The sequence below is a fragment of the Phyllostomus discolor genome, chromosome 6 (genome assembly GCF_004126475.2).
Source record: "Phyllostomus discolor isolate MPI-MPIP mPhyDis1 chromosome 6, mPhyDis1.pri.v3, whole genome shotgun sequence".
Taxonomy (NCBI): Eukaryota; Metazoa; Chordata; class Mammalia; order Chiroptera; family Phyllostomidae; genus Phyllostomus; species Phyllostomus discolor.
In genome coordinates, this window is record NC_040908.2 from 74,677,864 (window position 1) to 74,703,590 (window position 25,727).

Genomic DNA, 25,727 nt, shown 5'->3' on the forward strand with positions numbered 1-25,727 from the left:
AGGTATGGCATAACATTAGTCACAAACACACAGCTAGTCATGACCTTGAGTCTATGCACCTGATATATGTAACAATATCTTTAAAAAAGACTTTGTTTGTATCCCTCAGATCAGCTGCAACCACTGCATGGTTAAGGTTATTATTGGTAGGTACTTATTGCCATTTTATTTTTTGCCTGGACTTCCTACAGGCTTATGAAGAAAGGCTGTAGAATGGGCTGGTCATGCCACTCTGACACTTTCTCAAGCTGAAGCCTAGTAGGGCAGGATGACTAGGTTGGGAAGACATGGCTAGTGGGTCCCCTACTTGGGGATAGTGTGGTCAGACACTGAATGGAGAGAATGTGGCTCCTACTCCAGAGCCATACCACACAGTCTCTGTTAGTATCCAACTCTAGCTCCCTCAGGAGGAGCACAATCCGGGTTCAAGTTTGGTGCAGCCAGCCATTCCCACTGCAGGAGCAAGCATGGCAAAACAGGGCCACCACGACTTTGGAAAACAGATCAAGAAAGCCCTTTGTTGGGGGTAACACCAGTGGGGATGTGGGAGGGGGTGAGCTGCATGCTTCCCCTCAGCTTCACAGCCAGGCCACTAGAGACCCTGACAAGGGAGTCTTCTGTTGGGGGTGGCACCTGCCAAACCCTCAGGAGGGGGAAAAGATTGGCTCTCATTCCAAAGCCACACTGTTCAATGAGAGTCTGTAGTTTCTCCAGAAAAAGACCTCAGGTCCCTGTTGGGTGTAGCCAATAATCCTTTCTGCCAGACTTGAGCTCAGCAGGGTGGTGTTGCCAGTATTTGGAGAGTCAGTACACTCCCCTAGCTGGTGCTATAAGAACAGGAGTGCCTGATCCTAGGAGATGGTGCCTGAGGGTGGTGTGGAATAGGGACTCAGAACAGGGACTTCAGCAGCTGACACTCCAGATCTCTATCCAGAGCCACACCACCTAAATCTTCTCTTTATGATTCCTGTATGCTGTGTGTCTCCTTCCTTCTACCAAAGCCCCGTATGAGTGCCCAGAAGAGTGAGCTTCTGTGAGTTGGCCCTTTAAGAGAGCATCTGGATTCTAGCAGACTCCCTCTTCTTCTCAGTAAACAGAGTCCCTGAAGATTTTCACTGCCAGATGCTATCCAGGCTCCTCTTCCCGGCCCTGGTGCTCTGGTTTGGGGGTCATGGTGTGGGGGTGAGACCCCATGCAACCTCGGGGGGGGAACTTTTACAACTTCTCAGCTGCCACACCTGGGTAGAGGGGCCAGCCCTCTCTGCATCTTCACCCTTCTTACCAGTCTCTGTGTAACTTCCGTAAATTCTTGGATATAATACTCCTGTTTAGTTGCCCTTCAGTTGGTCACTCAGATTGATTGCTCTGTAATTTAGCTGTAAATCTGGTTTGGCTCTGGGAACAGGTGTGTGTAGCTTCCACCTACTTCAAAGATATCTCGGATCTCTCTGTTTTTATGTTTAGACCAGTGGTTTCTAACAGAACTTTCAGCAATGGTGAAAATGTCCTATATTTGTATTAATACTGTAGTCACTGGTCACCCGTATCTATTAAGCTCTTGACTGAGACACTAATTTTCAATTGAACTAAGTAATTAATTTAATTTAAATTTACATATACCTAACCATATGTGGCTAGTGCCTATTGTATTGTATAGTGTAGGTCTAATGAGTATGAGATTTCTTCTCATTCTTGAAATAAAAAATGTTCACTAACTTGAAAAAGTATTTTTCTAGAATGACTATCTTTTTGACCTATAGTCTTACTCTTCTGCCTAAAAGCTTAACACCCTGGGCATAAGAAATTCATTGTGTACCAAATAAATTACATTCTTCTTTCCTAGGCCTGTTGAAATTGGCCTTTGGCTGGTGTTGTCACGTGTAATAGGTTTCCACAGAAAAGCAAGGATGGGCAAATCAGACTTGGTTAGAGTCAAGAAATCCAAAGAAACATTTAACATACAATCTATGCCACTTTCTTTCTAAATATAGATATATCCAGTAAACTACTTAAATTTACTACTATGTGTAGTAAAGGTACAATTTATCTTAATCTTGAATTCAAAATAATTATTTCAGCACATCCTAATATGAGGCCACTTACCCAAGACCACTTCCATCGTCTCATTAACTGGACTCACAATCACAGGCCTCATGGGCCTATTTTCCTCTGAAAGAAAAACATCCACAGGGCTTCTCAGTCTCATATAGACTAGAATCTCAAGTGACAACAACACTTGGCTAAATATACCAAAACATACTACACAGCATCCTGCCAGATATTCCCTTAAGTGCCTGAAGCATTTATGACAGGAGACAGAAGACAAGAGGTGAAGGAAGGAGGCTTGAAAGCCATAGCAAAACTATGAATACCCACTAAAATGCCTGCACCCTTCTGAACCCATGGAATTTGATGCTACAGAAAACCACATATGACACCAGGGCTCGAGGCTCCAGACAAGTGCCTCTCTTAAAGTGAATCCAGGAATATGAGCAGTCATAGAAATGTACTTCCCTTGGTGGAGCATTATTCCCTAGAAAAGCCATCCAAGGCTAGATCTGCTTACATTCAGTGCCTTTAATAATGACCCAAGAGTAGTATGCCAAGAAATTTGGTATAATTTATTAAAACAGGCATAAAAATATTAAGTAGCTCTAGAAAGTAACCTGGCTTTTATTTATAAGAAGATTGGTTTCAAGGGGTAACCTGTGGCCAACCCCGGAAAACTATGAACTTGAATGTAAAGTATTAAAAAAAAGGAAGCTCCATCAAGGCAGGATATTGTCTTTTTTGTTTGCTAATATATACCTAGAACAGTGACTGGCACATAGTAGATGCTCAATAAATAATTTTAAATCTGCCTTTAGAAAAAAATTAAAAATGACCTCACCCCTGATTAAGTATATTATTTCTATATAAGGGATCAGAAAAGGAGATGAAGAATATATTTGCTAGTCTAGTTACTAGACAGATGACTAGGTAGATGGATAGATGATAGATAGATAGATAGATAGCTAGACAGATAGATAGACACATAGATAAATACATAGATAGATCCATCTCAGGAAAAACAAACCAGAGCTAGACAATGACCAGATGATTGTGACTACTGAATATTACAATTTACTAATGCTTGTAGGAATTAATTGTGTTCAATAATATAAACTTTGAAAAAAATAAATTACTATTGAATTGAGATAGTTCAGCTATATGTAGGGTGGTCATGTTCTGGGTGACCTGTGATATTCCCTGTTTATGCCTGTTGTCCCAGCATAATTTTTAATAAAAACCTCTTTAACTTTCAAACTCCTGGTTGGAGTAACTCTTTGTATATTAGAGAAAGCTTAAAACTCTGATATTTACAGTAAGATCAAGCATTCTGTCATCCCCAGATAACTTGTCAGAGTGCACTTTGTTGTAAAATAGTTTTTATTTTTTTAAATTTTTTAAGGTTTTTTTTATTTTAATTTTGTTCAAGTACAGTTTTCTCCCTTTTACTCCCATTCCAGCCCACCCACCCTACCCTCCCCACTTCCTTCCCATTACCACCCTCCCCCTAGTTTTTGTCCATGTGTCCTTTAAATTTGTTCCTGTAAAATAGTTTTTAATATGAAACATGCTCAGTAGAGAATTGAAAGCCTCAGGAAATTAACAAGAATCATCATTATGAACCTATTTATTGCTCATCTGTTCTGCATCAAATACATAACCACGTAATTGATCTCTAATCTTCCCAACAACCTAGGAAGGATGTATCATCTTCATACAGAGGAGGAAGCAGGCTTAGAGAGGTAAAGTAATTGGGCTAACAGGGAACTAACAAGAGGGAGATTATGGGGGTGTAACTTATTCCAAAGCCCATTATCATCCTCATCTTCATGCAAATGATCCTCATTGCTAGACATTCAGATTCCCCAAGGGAAGGAGCCCAGAACTGCCTTCATACACCAGCCAGAATCAGCCCGAGTTCTCAGGAAGAACCATTTTTAGCCATCCCAAAGAACAAGTCTCCTAGTTCAATTGGAAAATGCAGCTCATGTTGTCTAATTAGCTCTGCATCTGAAGCAGAAATGAAATACATTTACATAGTATTTAACAACAAATTAAGACAATGTGACCTTTGGCAAGTCATCAAGATTCACGTGGATTTTGTCTCCAAGGACAATGAAGGTAATAGAATTGTAGTCTCTGGGCTTTCCCAGATATAAACTCCTAGGATTGAAACTATGACTCACCTAGAGTTAGAAGTTCTATAACCCGGGAGATGCGATATTGCTTTCCCAAGTATGTGTAGGATGCAAGACAAGTATAGTTCCCTTTATGCGCTTCAGTCACATTCATGATAATGAGCTTACTTGATTCACCAATATAATTTATATTGTCAAGAAGTAGAGGTTTGCAATCCTAGATAGAGGGACAGGATGGAAGTATTGAAAACCAATTAATAACTTGCTCCAGTCAGCCAGGAAAAAAATCTATTTTTTTCATAGCAGCAAATGTTTTATAGATATATATATATATATATATATATATACATTATATTTTATATAAATTTATGTGTATACACAAATATACATATATATGAAAAGAAAGGTTCCTTGCGTACAAGTTTTAATATTGTAATTTTTATGGCAAAAGGCATATTATTCCTAGGATATTAAATGTTTAGGCCTATGAGCCTTGCATTTTGAAAATAAATTTGTATTTGTAAATTAAAAAAACACATTTGAGGAAAGAATGCTCACACTATAGTTTCTCTGTAATGCTGTACTTCCTTTCCTCACTGATGCTATTTATTTTGTGTTTCTTACCCTATACAGGATGATTCTTCCAAGTAAGCTCCAATAACCTAGGTAGATCAAAGGTATCCAAACACAATGTGTTCTCTATATAATGCTAGTCAATCACTTTTAAGACAGTTACATAAACTACTAACTTATTTAAGGACCACAAGATATTTTAAATAAAACACAAAATAATACATTTTGTCATAAACAGTTATCTCTTAAAAACCCTAAATTTATACTCAGTCTTATCTTTAAACTTCTTTTATTCTTACTATATTCTTCTCAACTGTATCTAATTAAATAAAAATAACATAAAGATTTTAGTTAAGCTGCAAATTAAATAGATGTAGTCTTACAACTTATAAAATGTTCCTATTAAATTTTACCACTAAAAAGCAAACAATGTGTCAAATGAAAAGTACTTTTCAGATTCAACATATTGTCTACAACAGAAAGCTATTTTATTTGCTGGAAAAGTAAAATACCATATTTAACATAATATTACCTTATACCACTGTATTTTTGGTAACTCATTGTTTTCATCTTTAAAATAATCCAAATAAGGACATACAAGTTGTCCATCTCCTGCAATAGGCAGTTTCTGTGGAAATATAGCTTGTGCACTGTAACACAAGTTAGGTTCACGTTGTACAAATTTTGCAGTTATTTTAATCTTGAGGCAGTAAGTTGAATTTCTAAAATAAATCAAAATAGGTCAATTAAGCATTATTAAGGGATTTTTCTGTCTTTATTATAGGGACATAGAACATGTTTTTAATACATTAGTTACTTTCTTACCTTACCACACAATAGTAATGTCCTGAATCCTCTACCTTAGCTGGCACAAACCAAAGTTTATCTTTGTGCTGATGAATCCTGGAGTCTCTTTCTGTAGATATGGATGTCTTGCTGTCATTTTTATACCAATTTATAGTGCCTTTGTTTTCATTTGGGTTAAGAGGACATGAACGGACATCTATGTCATATGCAGAAGCGGCTAAAATTATTTTATCTTTACGTTTCTCACATTTACCTTTAAAAGGGAAAGAAAACAAATTCTATATGAAATCTGACAGTGTTTCTTAATATAATATCTACATATAAACTTACCAATTATTCAGTATATCAATTCCTATTTAATATGAGTTTTAGCAGCCTTATTATTAACAACATTATCTTGGAAGTTTAAAAGGTTAATATTCAAATCCAGTTGTGTTACTTACTACCTGAGTGCCCTTGAGCAAGTTATTTAACCTCTTATCCCCTCCTAATCATCTAAACATTGGTGAAAATGTATCAGGTGAGAGACCTACTTGGGTACAAGATGGAGTATCAGGGACTGCATTTACCCTACCATCTGAACAACTGAAAAATGGACAAAATACATAAAACAACAATGTTTAAGACTTTGAACATCAGGAAACAAAGGACAGGAATATCAGAAAGGTAGGAATCAAAGGAGGTGAGCCCTATAATATTCCCAAATTACTGCCTAGAGAGATTCAAGACCATGGCATCGCAAGAAGGAAATGTAAGCAAAGTCCATTGTTCTCTGAGTTGAGAAAATGGAGCTGGAAATTCAGGTAAATCAAAAGTTCACAGGACAGAGCACCAAATAAATTAGCACTGCACAGAGAAAGAGACAGGCAGGAAGAGGGAGATGGAGAAAGAGGAAACAAGTGCTTTGAAGATCACCAGAGAATCTCCCTCAAGTTTTCAGCTGAGTTTGATTGGTGTTAGGATATAAGAAAAACTACCCAAGGCAACAGTGAGAACTGCCATAAGGATTAGAGTAAATAATCTTTGGCGTGCACACACTTCTGGAAATATTTTTGTTGATAACTAATGTGGAAATCCTCATTAATCATGGGGCATTAGGTAGAATACCCAGAGGGATTTGACTTAGTAAATGGGGAAAATTAGGCCTAGAATAACTTTTTTTCTGAACATGACTAATAAAATTTAAAAGCAAGACCTGAAAAGATCAACTACTTTCAAGTAACAAACCTGTGACAGAACAAATGAAGAACATTTTTAGTAATACAAAAATATCCAGCACCCATCATAGTAAAAATCACAATGTCTGGCATCTAATAAAAAATTACTAGGCATGCAAAGAATTAATATATATAACTAATAATGAGGAGAAAATAATACTGACACAGAAAAAGACAGAGATGATAGAATAAATGGAAAAATTAAAGTAGTTATCACTATTGCATTTTACTTAATCAATTACTAGATCATACACATTGAGAAGAGACATGAGAGCTTTTTTTAAAAAACTTAAATAAAATTTCCAGAGATGAAAACTACAATGTTGACTTAAAAAATAACACAGGATCTGATTAATGTCAATTTGTCACTGCAGAAGAAAAAATAAGTGAACTTAAGACATGGCATTAGAAATTATTCAAAATTAAACACAGAAAAATAACATAACAAAATTAACAGGGCATTAGTTAGCTGTAGGACAACTTCAATACATGTAATAAGAATTCCTGAAGAAGAAAGGTGAGTGAATCAGAAAAAAAATATATATTTTAAGACCTACGTGTTGAAATTTTTCAAGATTTTTATGAAAATGGGGAACTCATAGACCCCCAAATCACAATGAACCCCAAGAAAAAGAACCATAGAGGAAACTCGACCAAACAAAGAAACAAATGATGCAGCCTTCTTGCCAGAAACAATACATGCAAGAAGAAAGTGGAATGAAGATAAGTACTGAAAGAAAAAAGATAATCAACTTAGAATTCTATATTCAGTGAAAGTAACTGTCAAAAATAGAGGCAAAATAAACTTTTCTGCATTTATTCATAAAAACTGTAAAAATTAATCACCAGTTGGCCAGTACTATCTGAAAAACATAAGAGGTCCTTCAGAAATAAAGAAAATAGTATCAGATGAAAAATGAATCTACATAGAGGAATATGAACACCAGAAATGTTAACTACATGTGTAATTATAAAATAATTTTCTTAATATTTAGATCTCTTTTAAAATAACTGCATGTTTAGAGCAAAAATAATAGTGTACTGTGAGATTTATAACATATAAAGGAGCAAAATACATGGAAACAAGGTCAAGTTCTAAAATGGATGTATAATGTTTTAAGATTTTTATACTATATGTGAAATGGTATAGCATCATGTAACCAGTGATAAGTTAAAGATGGATACTAGAAACCTGAGAGCGGTTATTTAAAAAAACAGAAACAGTTACTAGTATAAGCCAACAAAGGAGATTAAATGAATCATGAAAATCCTCAATCAATTCAAAAGGCAAGTCAATTAAAACAAAATCCTTATCAATCCAAAAAGAGAAAAAAAACAAAGAATTGATGGGACAAATAGAAACTAAAATAACAAGGTCCTAAAATTAAACCCAAATATATTATTAATCATATTTAAAAATTTTAATGATCTAAACACCCCAATTCAAAGGCAGAGATGGTCAGATAGATGAAGTTAGAAGGATCCAACTGTATGCTGCCTAATGCACACACACATGCTGTCACACTACTTACACACATTTTAAATATAAGAATACAAATATGTTCAAAAGTTTAAAAAATGAGGTGGGGGAGAATACCATGTTAACACTAATCAAAAGAAGGTTTAAATGGTTATTATATTGTTAATAACCAAAGTAGATTTTACAGTAAAGAATATCATCAGGAATAAAAAGGGTCATTTCATGATGATAAAGGAGTCATTCATCAAGAAGTACATAGTAATCCTCAATGTTTACTCACCTACTAATAGTGCTTCAAAAGCACTGCAAGAAGAAATAGAGAAACCCACAATTATAGTCAGAGATTCCAATACCCTACTCACAATAATGGACAGAACAGGTAGAACAATTAGATAAATAATCATTAATGATATAGAAGATTTGAACAATGGATCAACCTATTTGGCATAATTGATTTTTATAGAAAATCCTAACCAACAACAGCAGAATACATATTTTTAAGTAAACACAACAAACTTATCAAGCTATACAATATTCTTGCTCATAAGCCAATGATTGATACATTTAAAAGGATTCAAATCAGTCAAAGCTATATTCTCCAATGAAATGGGATTCAATTAGAAACCAATAGCAGAAAGATAACTAGGAATTCCCAATATATTTGAGAAAACATTTTAAATGAATATAAAATACACTGTTAGCTGGGAAGCCATACAGTTCTAACTTATCAGTTCCATAAAGTACCAGCAGATTTGAACATAACTTCCACAGAATGCAGAATGCAATAATAAAAAGTATTATTCATTAAAAACTAAAAAAAACATACTTCTAAATAACCCATAAGTCAAAGAAGAATAAAAAGGGAGGGAAAACACATGTCAAAATGGATGGTATACAATGGAAACAGTGTTTAAGGAAAACCTGCTGCACTAAATGCCTATATAAGAAAAAATATCTCAAATTGATGACTTCAGTTTCCACTTAATAAATTAGAAAATAATCATACCCAGAGTAAGCAGAAGAAAAAAAGTAATATAGATCCAAGAGATAATCAATGAAATGGAAAACAGAAAAACAATACAAAAAAAATCAGATACCAAAAGCCGGTTCTTTCAGAAAAATCAGTATCACTGATAAAATCTCCAGCCCAATTGATCAGGAAAAAAGAGAGGTGACATCTCTCATTAAAACACTTTAAGCCCTGGCCATGTAGCTCAATTTGTTGGAACATCACCCCCTAATCAAAAGGTTGAGGGTTTGATCCAAGGTCAGGTCATATGCCTAGGTTGTGGGTTTGATCCCCTGCCTGGGTACACACATGTCCGATCCCTGGTCTGGACATGTACAATCCGAGGTCCCGGTGCCAATCCTGTGTCCAGGCATGTATGGGAGGCAAGGGATTGATGCTTTTCTCTCACACTGATGTTTCTCTCCCTTCCTCTCTCCTTTCCTCTCTCTTTAGAAACAATGAAAAAAATGTCCTCAGGTGAGGCTAAAAAAATACTTTTATAGAGATAATAAGGAAGTATTAACAACAATTTTATGCCAATAAATTCAACAACTTATTGTGAAATGACCAAATTCCTTGAAAGGCACAGGCTATAAAAGCTCCCTCAAGAAAAAATAAATATCTGAATGGTCTTAGAGATATTTAAAGAAAATGAATTTGTATCTAAAAACCTTCCAACAAAGAAAATTTCACGCCTAGATGGCTTCAGTGGTATATTCATGGGAAAAACAATTTTACACAAACTCTTCCAGAAAACTGAAGAGTCAGTAGCCTTGTCATTCACTCTCTGAGGTCAGCACTGCTCTCATACCAAAGCCAGACAAAGAGATTATAAGAGAAAAAAGTCTTTATCATGAACATAAATGCAAACTTTCTTTAAAACAGTGTATGAACCAATCCTACTATATATCAAAAAAGGATAACACGATATTATGTACCTAACATCCCTAGAAATGTAAAGTTGAATTCACATTAAAAAATTGATAAAATTCCATATATTGACTTAGTTCAAAAGAAAAACTATATAATTACCTCTATAGATGCAGAAAGAGCAACCTACAGAATCCAGTATCCATTCCTGATAAAAACTCAGCAAATTAGGAATAAAGAGAAATTTCCTGAACCTAATAAAGGACAGTTATGAAAAATCCACAGCTCTCATATATAGTAAGATTAGGAATTAGGCACAGATGTCCACTCTAATTATCTCTATTCAACATTGTACCAGAAGATCAAATTAGCACATTAAGATAAGAAAAAAAATAAATGTCATCCAGATTGAAGGGGAAAGTGAAATGGCTTTCTTTGCAGACATGATCATCTATGTGGAATATACTATGAAATCTACAATAGACCTAGATGGATTAGTAAATTGTAATGTAATATAAGTATGCAAAATTGAATGGGTTTGCATACACAAGTTAAGAGCAATTCAAAACTGAATTTTTCATGTTGCACTTTTATTTTTTAACAATGAGTTTTTCTTATTGTTGTTCAAGTACAGTTGTCCCCACTGCCCCCCCGCCACCATGTTCTACAACCCACCCACCCCCACCTCCCACCCTGTACCTATACCCTTTGGCTTTGTTCATTGGTATTTTATAGATGTTCTTTGATGACACTTCCCCTATTTTCCCCCATTATCCCTATCCCCCTTCCCCTCTGGTTACGATAAGTTTGTTCTTTATTTCAATGTCTCTGGTTATATTTTGCTTGCTTGTGTGTTTTGTTGATTAGGTTCCACTTATAGGTCAGACCATATGGTATTTGTTTTTCACCACCTGGCTTATTTCACTTAGCATAATGCTCTCCAGTTCCATCCATGCTGTTGTGAAGGATAGGAGCTCCTTCTTTCTTTCTGCTGCATAGTATTCCATTATGTAAATGTATCATAGTTTTAAAAACCAAATTTTTAAAAATTCTGTTTACAATGACATCAAAAGATATGAATAATTGAGGATAAAAGTGACAAAAGATGCATCAGACCTATCCAATTAAAATTATAAAATGGTGCTTATATAAATTAAACAAGATCTGAATAAATGAAGAAATGTATATTCAGTTCATAGATCAGAACACTCAATATCATTAAAATGTTAATTGTCGCAAAATTGGCTTATATTCAACTCAATCCCCATCAAAATCAGAAAAGGACATTTTGTACAAAGTAACAAACTCATTCTAAAATTTATATATAATTTATATATAATTACTCAAAACAAATGATTAAAAAAACAAAATGGAAACAGTTACACTTCTTTAATTCAACATTTATTATAAAGCCACATGAATTAAGACAATATAGTATTGGCATAAAGATAAATAAGTCACTGAACAGAAAAGAGGTTCCAGAAATAAATTACACAAATATATTCAACTGATTTTTTTAAAAGACACAAAAGAAATTCAGTGGAGAAAAGATAGTCTTTTCACAATTGGATATCCTTATGTAAACAACAACAATAAAAAATTTCTGAGCTCTTAAGGCAGGATTTGCAGAATGGCCAAGTGAGAGTCTCCATACAATTCACTCCTCTGCAAAGACAACAAAAAGACTGGAAATTATTCTAAATCAAAGGGTTGCAAAAATCAGAACATTTATTTTAAAAAGTAGCAGCGCTCTGGCCATTATGGCTTAGTTGGTTGGGCATTATCCCACAAACTGAAAGGTTGCTGGTTTAACTCCTGGTCAGAAAGCACACCTAGGCTGCAGGTTCAGTTCCAATCAGAGTGTGTATGAAAGGCAACTGATGGATGTTTCTCTCTCACATTTGTGTTTTCTCCCTTTCTTTCTCCCTCCCTTCCCCTCTCTTTAAAATCAATAAGCATGTCCTAAGGTGAGGATAAAAACAAACAAACAAAATACCAGCAACAGGTGAATCTCAGTAGAACAGCAGAATTTGTGGCTCTGTTACTTAAACTATGCTTATCCTCCTCTCTTCCCAACTCTACTTGGAACTTGAAAACTAGCAGTCTTACAAACACAGTAGCTGTAAAATCCACTAGGCTGGCGAGAGCAAACCAAGTTTGGGGCCCCTCAAAAAGTTCCATTCCAGAGTACTGCCACAATTTGACCTGACCGACAGCATTGTGGAAAAGTCTCACTCAGAGAGTGGTGTTGTTACTATCCTGACTCAGAGGTCCACAGGAAAAGCCCTATTCCAGAGTGTTCATAAAAAAAAAAATCAATCACTGGCAACTGTTTAAAACTGCAGCTGCCTGAAACCATGATACCAAATGAGACAAGAGTCTGGCCAAAAGAAAAAGGAAGATCTGGGGAATTAAATATCCATGGGAAGATTTGAAAAGCTCTAATATATTCCTGGATAATCTAAGAGTGCATATGTATATATGGCTGTGTACATGCCCAGAAAAGACCAGAGAAGTCACTGGTCTTTTAAATATGGATGACCTGAAGGTTACACATAAGCAGGAAGTCAAGACTAAGGCAGAGTTGTGAACAGCCTAAGTGTTGAAAGCATACCCCAACACATACAGGGTCCCTCAGCAAAAGGTAGAAGACTTATTGGGTCAAACAGTCTAAGGAGCCCTGACCGAGTTGCTCAAGTGGTTATAGAGTGTTGTCCCAATATGCCAAGGTGGCAGGATTGATCCCTTGTTGGGGCACAAGAATCAATCACTGAATGCATAATAAATGGAACATAAATCAATATCTCTTTCTCTTTTGCAAATAATTACTTAATTTTTAAATAGTCTAAGGAAATTTCTGATCAATCATTAGATGATGACCATGCAGGGACTTCAGTAACCATACACTATAGGAAACACCAATCAACAGGAAACTTCAGAAACATGGATGTATGTTTTTAATCTTGATCACGATGACGATTTCAGGGGTAGATATATATGTCAATACACCAAAGTGTATATTAAACATTTGTGTCAATTATAACCTCAATAAAGCTGTTTAAAAACATAGAATCAAAATAAAGGTGGCCAGGCAGTCAGCATACTACCTGTGCAGATCAAGGACTCATAAGTATTTAGACAATGGGAAAAGCAGTAGCAATAGCAATAGTAGTGATAAAAAGTGTAAACCTAAAGTAAGGTCTTAGCTATACATACACTTTTATTTATCTGGGGTTTGCCCCACCACTCAATCAAAATTGTTCTGATCAATGTCACCTATTTCTTTTAAGTTCCTAAATCAAATAAACAACTATCAGCCATCATTTTACTTAGCATATCTATATTTGACACTATTATTGCCCAAATCCTTTATCATCTCCCTCATCTTTCACTCTGTTCCAACCATAGTGGTATTTTAGTTTCTGGAACATGTCAGTACTGTTGTCCTCAGGACCTTGGTACATGATGCCTGGAATATTTTTTTCATCACCAGCCTCATATTTGTATAGGTCTCTCCTTCACATTTGACTCAAAAGTCAACTTCTCAGTGAGCTTTTTCTGATCAGACTATCAAAAAATTTAACCTTCTGAAAAAATGGCAATGAATAAGTACCTATCAGTAGTAACCTTAAAGGTAAATGGATTAAACACTCCAATCAAAAAACATAGGGTAGCAGAATGGATAAGAAAACATGACCCACATTTACTGTCAACAAGAAACCCTCCTGAGAACACAAGACCTACACAGACTGAAAGTGAAGGATTGGGGAAAAATATTCTAAGCAAATGCATAGGGAAAAAAAAGCCAAGGTAGCAATACTTATACCAGACAAAATAGATTTCAAAACAAAGACCATAAAAAGAGACAAAGAAGGTCATTTCATAATTCTAAAGGGTAGATCCATCAGGAAGCTATAAACATTGTAAACATATATGCAACCAACATTAGAGCACCCACATATATAAGGAAAAATCTTAGATGACTTTCAAGAAAGATATAGACAGCAACACATCTTTAGTAGGAGTTTTTAACACCCCACTGTTCAAAAATGGATAGATCTTCCAAAGAATCCACAAGGACATTGTGGCAGTGAATGACACACTAGATCAAATGGGCTTAACTGACATATATAGAACCATGCACCACAAAGAAACAAAATATACATTCTTTTCAAATGTACATGGATCATTTTCAAAGACAGATCACATGACAGGACATAAAACAAGCTTCAACAATTGAAGAAAATTGAAATCACATCAAGCATTTTCTAGGATCATAATGGTTTGAAGCTTAACAAACCAACCTCAAGGAAAAAACTCAAAAACATTCAAATACATGGAGACTCAATAACATGTTATTAACAAATAAATAGGTAAACAATGAGATCAAGAAAGAAATCAAAGTTTCTGGAAACAAATGAAAATGAACACAAAAAAACCCAAAACCTAAGGGACATAGTGAAGGCAGGCCCTGAGAGGGAAGCTCATAGCTTACAGGCCTATCTAAGAAAGATAGAAATATTTCAAATAATGACCTAACCCTGTATCTACAAAAACAAGAGGAACAACAACAAACAAAGCCCAAAGCAAGTCAAAGGAAGGAAATAAGATCAGAGCAGAATTAATGACATAGAGACTAAAAGAACAATCCAAAGATCAATAAATCCAGGAGCCGGTTCCTATGAAAAGAGAAACAAAATCAATAAGCCCTTAACCACACCCATCAAGAAAAAAGAGAAAAGGACTCAAATAAATAAATCAGAAATGAAAGAGGGAGAAATTAGAACTGATACCACAGAAATACAAATGACTGTAAAAAATTACTATGAACAACTATATGCCAAGAAATTTGAAAACCCAGGACAAAATGGAAAATTCCTAGAAACATAATTCTCCAAAACTTAGTAAACAAGAAGCAGAAAGCCTGAGTAGATGGATATCAGCTAGTAATATTGAAGAAGTAAGCAAAAAGTCCTCTCACACAAAAGTCCTAGACAGGACAGATTCACAGGAAAATTTTACCAAAATTTAGAGAAGAGCTAACCCTCATTCTTCTCACATTCTTCTAAAAAAATCCAAGAAGGGGGAGGACACCCAAACTCTTGTCATGGGGCCAGTATTATCCTAATTCCAAAACCAGATAAAGACATAACAAAGAAAGAAAACTACGGGCCAATATCACTGATGAACATAGATGCTAAAATCCTCAACAAAATATTGGCAAACTGCATCCAGCAATACATTAAAAAGATCATACACAATGACCAAGTGGGATTCATCCCAGAGATGCAAGTATGGTACAATGTATGCAAATCAATAAGTGTAATACACCACATAAACAATACAAAACACAAAAACCACACGATTATATAAATAGATGAAGAAAAAGCATTTGATAAAGTACAGCACCCATTTATGATAAAAACACTCAGTTATGTGGCAACAGAGGTAGCATACCTCAATATAATAAAGGCCATACATATATGAGAAACCTACAGCCAACATCATATTCAATGTGCAAAAACTAAAAGCTTTCTCACCAAGATCAGGAACAAGGCAAGGGGGTTCACTTTTACCACTTCTATTCCACATAGTAATGGAAGTTCTAGACACAGAGATCAGACAAAAAAAATAATTAAAGGTACCCAACTGGGAAAGGATGAAGTATAGCTGTCACTGTTTGCAGAAGACATGATAATGTACATAGAACACTCTATTATGGACTCCACCAAAAAAACTAGTCGACCTAATAAGTGAATTTGGCAAAACAGTGGGATATGAAGTCAATATTCAGAAATCAAAGGCATTTTTTACACCAACACTGAATATCAGAAACAGAAATTAAGAAAAGAATCCCATATACTATAGCAACAATAAAAATAAGACACTTAGGAATAAACTTCACCCAAGGAGGTAAAAGACCTATGCTCAGAAAACTCAGAACACTGAAGAAAGAAGAAAGACACAAATGGAAGCATATATCATGTTCATGAATTGGAAGAATTAACATCATCAATGTCCATACTACCCAAAGCAATCTATAGATTCAACACAATCCCTATCAAATACTAATGACATTTCACAGACACAGAACAAATATTTTAAAAATTTATATGGAACCATAAATAACCCCAAATAGCCCCAGCAATTTTGAGAAAGAAGAATAAAGTAGGAAGGATTACAATACCTGATATCAAACTATATTACAAGGTCACTGTAATCAAAACAGTTATGTTTTTGCATAAGAGTAGACATATAGACCAATGGGGACAGAATAGAGAGTCCAGAAATAACCCATGTCAATACAGTCAGCTAATATTTGACAAAGAGGGGCAGGAACATCAAATGGACTAAAAATAGTCTCTTCAATAATGATGTTGGGAGATCTGGACAAGTACATGCAAAAAAAAAAAATGAAACTGGACAACCAACTTACACCATACACCAAAAGAAATTCAAGATAGATAAAAGACTTAAAAGACCACAAAAGTCCTAGAGGAAAACTTTGTAGGCAGGAATATTTCGGATATCCATACAGCAATATTTTCACTGATACATCCCCTAAGGCAAGGGATATAAGGAAAGGAAAAAACAAATGGGACTACATCAAACTAAAAAACTTCTGCATGGATAAAAAAAAATCAACAAAATGGAAAGGGAACCAACTGTAGGGGAAAACATATTTGCCAATGATACCTTGGACAAGGGTTTGATCTCCAAAATATATAAAAAACTCACATGACTACATACTGGTAAAACAAATAATACAATTGAAAAGTTGGCAGAGGACCCTGGTTGGTGTAGCTCAGTGGATTGAGCACAGGCCTGTGAACCAAAAGGTTGCTGGTTCAATTCCCAGTCAGGGCACATGCCTGGGTTGTAGGCCAGATCCCCAGTAGGGGATGTGTGAGACACAACCACACATTGATGTTTCTCCCCCTCTCTCCTTTCTTTCCCCTCTCTATAAAACTAAATAAAATTTAAAAAGAAGAAAGAAAAGTGGGCAAAGGACCTGAACAGACACTTCTCCAAGGAGAATATACAGAAGACCCACAGACACATAAAAAAAATGTTCAACATTACTTGCCAACCACAATGAGATACTACTTCATACCAGTCAGAATGGCCATCATTATTAAATCAACAAACAACAAGAGTTGGAGAGGTTGTGGAGAAAAGGAAACCCTAGTACATTGTTGGTGGGAATGCAGACTGGTACAGCCACTGTGGAAAACAGTATGGGATTTCCTCAAAATACTAAAGATGGAACTACCTTTCAATCCAGTGATCCCACTGCTGGGGCTATGCCCAGGAATACTCAATAACCAATTTAAAAGAACCTATGCACCCCAATGTTCACAGAAGCACTATTTACAATAGCCAAGTGCTGAAAACACCTAAGTGCCAATCAGTAAATGAGTGGATTAAAAAACTGTTGTACATTTACACAATGGAATACTATGCAGCAGAAAGAAGGAAGTCCTACCCTTCACAACAGTGTGGATTGAACTGGAGAGCATTATGCTAAGTGAAATAAGCCAGACAGTAAAATACAAAACCACATGATCTCACCTGTAAGTGGAACCTAATCAACAAAACAAACAAATGAATCAAATAGAACCTGAGACCTGGAAATAAAGAACTGACAGCGACCAGAGGGGATAGAGGAGGGGGATAATAGGAGAAAGAAAGGGAAGCGGCAAACAAAGGAACACAAATAGAGGACTCATACACATGGACAATGGGGAGGGATTGACTGTGGGAGTGTGAGGGCAGGACAGGGTAAGAGAGAGCAATTGGGGAAAAGGTAGGACAACTATAACTGAACAATAATAAAAAAATTTAACCTTCCACCCACCACAATCTCAAAACTTTATATCTTTCATCCCTGCTTTTTTTCTCTCTATATTTATCACCATATGACAATAAATATTTACTTTTCGAAACTTACTAGAATGTAAACCATCTGCAGGCATATATTTCTGTCCAAATTAGTTACTCCATTATCCCCTGCACCTAGTGCCTGGCACATGGTAAAGGCTAAATGCATTTGTAGTAAGGAAGGGAGAGGGAAAGAGTGAAAATGAATAAATAAAGAAAACAAAGAAATGTCACTTGATGGTGTTCAGCTGTGGGCTCATAAGGACTATATTTAACACCTCTTTGGAATGAAAGTCAGGATTTCCTGTATCATACTCTCCAATTGGCAATACAGTGGGAAGAGGCCTGGACTGGGCATGGGAAACCTGGATCTTAATTCTTGCTCTGAAACTAGCAACATGATCTTGGGCTCTTAACTTCACTGGGCCTTAGTTTCCTAATATGTAAAAAAGAGAATAAGAAGTAAAGATGCTGAAAGAAATACCCAGCAGTACAGTTTCATTACCAGGAGGCTCTGTGTACTGGAATTCAACAGAAAAGTTAAGAAAAATGTCTGTTAAATAAAGTATTTCATATTTCTAAATAATAGATTCTCTTAGCAAATAAATAATACATGGAAATGCTTAACTTACCAGCCTCCAGAGAAGAAATCTGTAGAGCAATGAAACAAACAAGTCTGAGTAACACTTTCATATTCTCCTAGAAAAACAGAATGGAAGAAAAACAAAAATAAAAATGTCCACCATTCCAGAAAATCTCTAAAACTATATACCTGTCCCCACCCTTACCTCCAAGTCACAATGATGGGTAAATCTCTCTACATTAATATAATCATGTTTCTGGATATAAAATGAGGGCGGGGGTATAAACATTTTTTAACAGAACTGAGGACAAATTCAAACAACTTAAAAATAGTAAAACTTCTATCATCTGTCCCTATATTCATTTGTAGTCTTGAATACCACTTTAATTTCCCTGAAATCTTATCTAAACTACATCCAAAGTGACTATTGACTAGACCCTAAACCAGCTTGCAGCTCTTACATGGATTTGTTTCCTACCTGGAATGTACCCCACTAACAGGCCCATGTGCAAAAGTCTCCCCACACTTCCAGGTCCAGCTCAAAGGTCACACCTTCATCTTAAAAGGTAAGACACAAAATCATTTGTATAAAATTGTATAGCTACCTGAAAATACACCAAAAAATGACTAAAAAAGATAATAAAAATATATTAATATTGGGTTGGTTCTTGTGGTTGGGTGGTTTCCCCTTCTCTGAAGCTTTTTATCTAAAATTTCTACCATAAGCATGCATCAATTATATCACAAAGTAGCTAAACCTCCACAGTTCCCCTTCCCTCCTTGTGGCTTAGAAGGTATGCCAACATAGGATCAGCTACAACAGCATAGATCAATTATAGGACTATGTATCAAACTGAGGTCCTAGTAACTTATTATTTTAATTATATAATGCTTTGTCCACACACAGGCAGAGGTGTAATCAGATTAGGCACTTGTTTCATGCTGGAAGGAGACCATACTATTGCCTTATCTACAAAAACAAGATCACTAAGATAGCAATTGAATGCGAAAAAGAAAAAACTCAACCTTGCCTACCTTTCTAAACTCCTCAAGCCCAAGTGAAGCTAATGTTCAGTACAACCTCTTTTCCTTTTTGAGTGTTCCTATTAGCTGCACTCAAGTGGGGACCTTAATGTACAATAAGTTCCAGTCTTGGACCTCCAGGGAACTTTTGCACAAAGCTATTCAAGGGCTCCTAAGTATCTCAAACTCAACAGGCCCGAAACCAAACTCTCTCCACCAAACTGACTCCCCAACCCCAGTGACAGACACAGTACTGCCCTGCATCCACCACCTCTTTTAAGGGCAGAAACCACTATGCCCACAGCATCTGGCACTGTACTTGGAACCCGAAAGCCATTAATAAGTTCTCATGGAATGAGTAAAAAATAAGAACAAAAGAAATAGTTATCCTCTACCTGATTTCACTAAATCCAACAATGTCCAGAGCAAACCAAGTTTGATAATTTCATGCTTTGAAAAAACCTGCCCTTTGATTTTTACAGGATATTACATTGGCCTATATTCTTATCAGTAGGTATATGTTAATTGCAAACACAAAATATTTTAACCAAGACATCACTAATTTAGACTATAATGACATGCAATCATTTAAATAGTAGCTAAAAATGTTCTATTTAAGAAGTGGCATTAAAAGATATAAAAATGTTATAATGTCCTTTTCCAATAAATGTAGGAAAAAAGATTCCAATTATGAGAGACACCCCCACTCATGTTCTCAGATTACCCCCAGTGTGAGAAAAAGGATCCATATGCCTGGCTCAAGCCTAGACACCTACCAAGAGCAGTAAGACTGCATTCCTTACATGTCCTATAATTTTGACTTTTATACCAATAAACTGGCCTTCTCCCAAATTGGCTACTTTGTAGATTCATTGTATTACCAAATTTACCTTTAAACTATACTCAGTTTATTAAAATAAGATAGAAGGCTTTGACATTTTATAGCCTGTGTTTTAAGTCCCTCTGCTAGAGAAGAAAAAAAAATAAAGGATTAAAATGTTTCCCAATAACTAGTTCCAGGATAGTCAATAACTTTGTGTTACTTTATCAAAAACAAAATAAAGGAACTATAAAAATAATGAACATGCCAACTGTTACTTCACTTAAGTTACAAGATCAGGCTTGTTTGACTACTAGTCAGGCAAGTGAAAGGCTGCACTCATACAGAGAACATTTCAAAATAAAACTTCAAATTAACTGTGAGCAAAGAGCATTTACTAATTCTAAGTCCAAGTCAGCATTCTGCTGCCACAGAGCAGTATAACCTTGGACATGACTCTTCCCTGAGCCTCAGTTCCCTCATGTGCACAGGTGGGCAATGAGTCAGATGATCTTGGACCCCCTCCTGTTCTAAAGCCCATGAAATGTGGAAAGCAAGCCCCATGGATCCAGGTTTTACTTAGCCTGCCCGAGGACTGATCTTCAAAAAAGCAGGATGGGAAAGTGGCTCCTTCCCCCAGAGCAGGGGACTTTCTGAATCCATATCAGTCCCAGGGCCCTAAGGGCAGACATCAGCTCCAAGCCATGGGAATGGAGTTAGGGTTACGTGACCAAAGAGAATAAGAACAGTGGAAAGGAAAAAGGGAAAGATGCAGCCAAGACTAAACAAACCATGCCACCAACAAAATAAGCACAAACCCATTATACTCTAAAGCAAGACAGAAATCCCAAATGTGAAGCCAAACCTGCCCAACCCTCATACTACCAGTCGGTGAGAGGCAGCCAAGTCAGAAAGTCCCTCAACAACATCTGTGACCTACTGTATGCCAGGCAGAGTGCGGGTACCAGAGACAAGAGTAGTAAAAAAATCAAATAAACAAAATAAAATATTAGAGGAGAACCTTCTTTTCAAGAGGGTCACAATTTAGGTATCTGACCACATGTGATTGATTGCAAGGTATGTTCCATATACTCCAATGGCACTCAGCCTCTGTGCCTCAGTTCCCCCATTTGACAAAACAGGGAGAATGATAACAGTATTCACTGACATTTTTTGTGAAGATTAAATGAGTTGTCCTCATTGAAGGGATGATAAAATTGTCTAGCAAATGGTTACATTCAAATGTTAGCTATCATAAATCACCCCATGCTCTGATGACAGAGGTTTTGATAAAATGCCTTTAGATGTTCATTCATTTTTTATTCACTAACTGCCAAATTCAATAGTTGTTTATTGACTATCTACTACATACCTTCATCTATACTTGGCCCTAGGAACAAAAAGGAATAATAATGACCCAAGGCCTACCTCAAGGAGCTCATCAGTCAGCAGGGAAAATGGGCATGTCCACAGAGAATTATATTGGAATGGCAGTGTGTCCATGGGAACAGAAGTGCCCAGGCCATGAGGGAGGCAGGACCCTAACTCAGCCTGGATGGGGTCCCTGGAGGTGTTGGGGTGGTAGGGAGGGCATGGAAGAGGTCAGTTTGGAGCACAAACCAAAGGTGAGGTATCACCAGGCAAAGCTGAGGCTGAAAGTACCCCAAACAGGAAAAGCCTTGCTGGGACACTGGGACTACACTTTCTAGGTGGCCAAAAACTCGCTTGAAGATTTTTATGCCATAGGATGGGATACAATCAAACTTTCATTTTCTTCAGAAATGTTGGCACCTAATGTGTGGCATATAAACTGGAGACAAGAGGGGAAACAGGGAAAGCAGGCTTCCATGAGGAGGTCCTGATGAGAAAGAATGCAGACATGAGTGGCTACAGCACCAGACACACAGAAGGGGTGCAGCTCAGACCCCTCAGCAGCAAAGGAGGGGTGACCAAGTGGGTCTGGGATTCATCAGCCCTGATTCACTCAAGTGGGGACCAGTATGGGCAGATCTAGGTAAGGAGGGCAGGTTCTGGCATCCAGATAGCCTGAGGAAATGCCCAGAGGAGATCACACTGGCATCCCTGGGCCTGGGTCTCCTGGGACTAGGTGAGCAGTGTTGCCTCCAAATGAAATCAAGAATTTGAGTGTCAGGTGAAAGGTAAGTCAAATGGACAGAAGGGTTTGGAATGCATTGGAACTGAAGAGGGTAAAGACCCTGAACTGGACCTATCATCACACATTAAGAGTCACAGCTGTGGCTCTAGGAAAAGTAACCCTGGGGAAGTGGGTGAGCAGTGGCTCTTAATGGGTTGCAGACACCTTCAGAAATCTGATAAAATCACATAATTGTCCCAAAGAAAAAATGTACCAAAAAATAACATACTTTGTATTCAATGGGAGGTATTCTGGGACCACCTAAAACTGAGGCTGCAGGACTTCAGCTGATGGTGGGCACCTGGGGCGAACCAGCCCTGTTACTTCCAAGAAGGCCTTACTTGTAGAAAGTGGTCCTGCTGCTCAGGAGAGAGTCACCATCTTTAAGGAGCACATCTACCTGAGGAAGGAAGAGGACATAAGGGCATAAATTTAAATAAAGAATCTTAAAGTCAGAAACTACAACACAGATCTCAACAAGTATCAAAAAAAAAAAAGCTTATGAAAATGAGTCAGATGTTTATGGGGTGTACATTAAGGAGTGTACATAGTTCCAGAAAATCTAGTCATGGGGGTAAAGAAATCCAAGAGTTCCACACCACCAACTCTTTCTGATTAAATACACATACCTGGGACTCTGCTAGACACAGATACACAGATACAATGAATCAAACACCTCTGGGGACTTCACAGACTAATGCACTTGAAGAATAAAGCTCAAAAAAATGCACCAGATGCCAAAACAAAATGAACAGGCCCTTTTTAAGAACAGGCACACTCTCTGAGTCCTCGCCTTCCCTTATAACAAGCACAGACTACACCTGCATTGCAAATTACATAATCTGAAATAATTTCAAAATGGGTTAGCTGTGTCTGCCCTCCCATTATGTCCTGGAGACATCTCACCATTTATTCTCTACCTCTGCAGTCTACCATTAGCACTTTGGTGTCTCATATTTTTTGAAGTGTGAATCATTTCCTGAGGCCTTTGAAAAGCTTGGGAACCCTAAGTATAAGGCCTTTTAATGCTCAATACATTTAACAGCCTGACATTTTGATTAGACAAAATGAGCTAAATACCATTTTATTATTCATTTTAGACTGATGAGAAAGGACACAGCAAAACATAAAGGTTCCAGAGATACAGTGGCTCATCAACATGCCTCATAACATACCATGAAATCAAAGAGAAGACTTGGTGATCTGCCTCTTCACAGTACCAGCATGGTGTCCCCCAACCTCCCATAGTGTGCCTCAGAAATGACTTCAATTGATGGGAATTACATGGAGAACAACAGAGAAATTAATAGATTGAGGGAAGAGGAGGACAAGGATGAGGAATGAGTTTATTTGGAAGACCCAGAAAACCTTTTACAAATGAGTTAACACCCTATGTCCCCCTAAACACTTTACTTTTCCTCTTCTTCTTCACAAGAAACTTTATATTCCCTTCCTCCACTACTTGTCCACTGCTAAGCAACACTACCAACTTTCTCTTCTGCTCATTGTTCCTCTGTGACACACTGCTGGGCTACCACCAGCTCAGAGTCCCTCAATGCAAAGGGCTCTCAGTCTCCATCTTCCTGGACAGTACCTGAATGCCTGGCCTTACCCATCACCTCCCTTCTATCTGACTCCCTGGGATGAGGCCATGCCTACCCTGCTCTTCTACCTCTGTCTTCCAACTTTCAGGGGCCTTCTAAGCTCTGCTGTTTGCCTGTATTTACACACTGTGCCATTCTGCCTCTGCAAGGCCTCCATATTGCTTCTCAGGACTGTTGTTCCATTCTACCAATCCGAGCTGGCCAGCTTCTTCTGTCATTCTGCCCAGCCCTAAGCAGATTTTGATCAGAGTCTCTCCTAGGGACCCCTGTAAAATGCCTTCCTCCACTGCCAGGAATGCCAAGTCACACAGCTTCTCCCTTTGGCAGCAATGAGTGGTGCCCCTGCTTGCCAGCCTTCCCTAGCTGGGCCAGAGGGAAAGGTACAAGACAGCACTTCTCCTTTCCCACACTCGTATGAAGAAGGCTCCATCCTATACATCTTGCATATGGTTAAGAGCAAAATAAATAGTTGTGAAGGAAAGGAAAGAAGGAAGGGAAAGGGAGGGAGGGAAAGGAATCCACCCACCACCTTTGCATTAGACATAAGGACAAAAACCTGGCCTAGAATCAAGGGGGTAAAGGATGAACTATGGGTATCAAGCATAAGTTAAAAAACGGAAAAGCAAAGGGAGCCATTACTGGAATCCAGAGATGGCCAGGAATCATTCTGGAGAAGGTAGAAAACCAAAGGAGTTAGATAAACGACTTATTGCCAGAAGTCTAGGGAAGAGCAGGACTAGAGACCGAAGCTATCAATGCCATAAGGAACAGCAGGTAAGTAAAACCTCCATTCTTCAGAAGTGACTTTGCAAAGTCCATCATGATTTTTAAAATTGGTTTATGGTAAAATTCAAAATATTATTTTAGAAAATATCAATGATAATAGGGACTTCTAATCAAGAAGTTGGCATATGCACACTTGGCTCACCTCTTTGTACAACCACATCAAAATTACATCTAAAATATAGAACGATCACTCAAAACCATCAGAATTAAGTTGAATGGAAGTCTGACAATTACAGACTTAAGGAAACCACACCCATCCAGACTGGTAGGAAGAGCACAGACTCTGGATGGGCTGGTCCTCCACATGTGTGGTAGATAAAAACTTGGGAGGGTTATCTCAGGAGAGAGGAGTCCCAGGCCCAAATCAGGCCCACAAGCCAGGGTTCCAATACCAGGAAGCCACAGCTTCTGACTGCAAAACTAGAAGCCACCAGAGCTAGTTCTAGAAAACTACCCAGCAAGGACTGAGTTGGTCGAAGAAACTGCCCAGCTCCAAGCAGTTCCTCTTAAAGGACCCACACATGGACTCACCTACTCAGACTCACTCCCTCTGGGCTCCAGTGCCAGCGTGGTGACTTACGGGGAACCAGTGGAATGCAAGGGAAGGCTGAGGTGTCTGGCATCAAGGCAAAAAGAGGCCATTGTCCCTTTTCTGGGCCCTCCAACCACAGTGCCAGGAGGCTGGTGCCGTATCTGAGACTCCATCAAACTGGCTAACACTGTTTGACCCAC

The 25,727-nt window shown here is 37.4% G+C and overlaps 1 protein-coding gene across 9 annotated transcripts in view; it reads right to left on the reverse strand.

The window, feature by feature from the left end:
• IL1R1 (interleukin 1 receptor type 1) overlaps positions 1-25,727 on the reverse strand; it is a 58,907-nt gene that overhangs the window by 14,064 nt on the left and 19,116 nt on the right. For 2 of the 9 annotated variants that reach the window (XM_028515597.2, XM_036028352.1), the window contains exons 2-7: positions 22,835-23,005; positions 18,657-18,723; positions 5,586-5,820; positions 5,293-5,482; positions 4,236-4,404; positions 2,104-2,169 (exon numbers count right to left, since the gene is read on the reverse strand). In XM_028515597.2, the coding sequence (XP_028371398.1) occupies positions 2,104-2,169; positions 4,236-4,404; positions 5,293-5,482; positions 5,586-5,820; positions 18,657-18,717 (721 nt within the window). In that variant the 5' untranslated portion in view covers positions 18,718-18,723; positions 22,835-23,005. Of the gene's footprint in view, positions 1-2,103; positions 2,170-4,235; positions 4,405-5,292; positions 5,483-5,585; positions 5,821-18,656; positions 18,724-19,085; positions 19,166-22,834; positions 23,006-25,727 lie in introns of those variants that run through there. The other 7 variants (XM_036028354.1, XM_036028355.1, XM_036028357.1 and 4 more) reach the window with 5 other exon arrangements.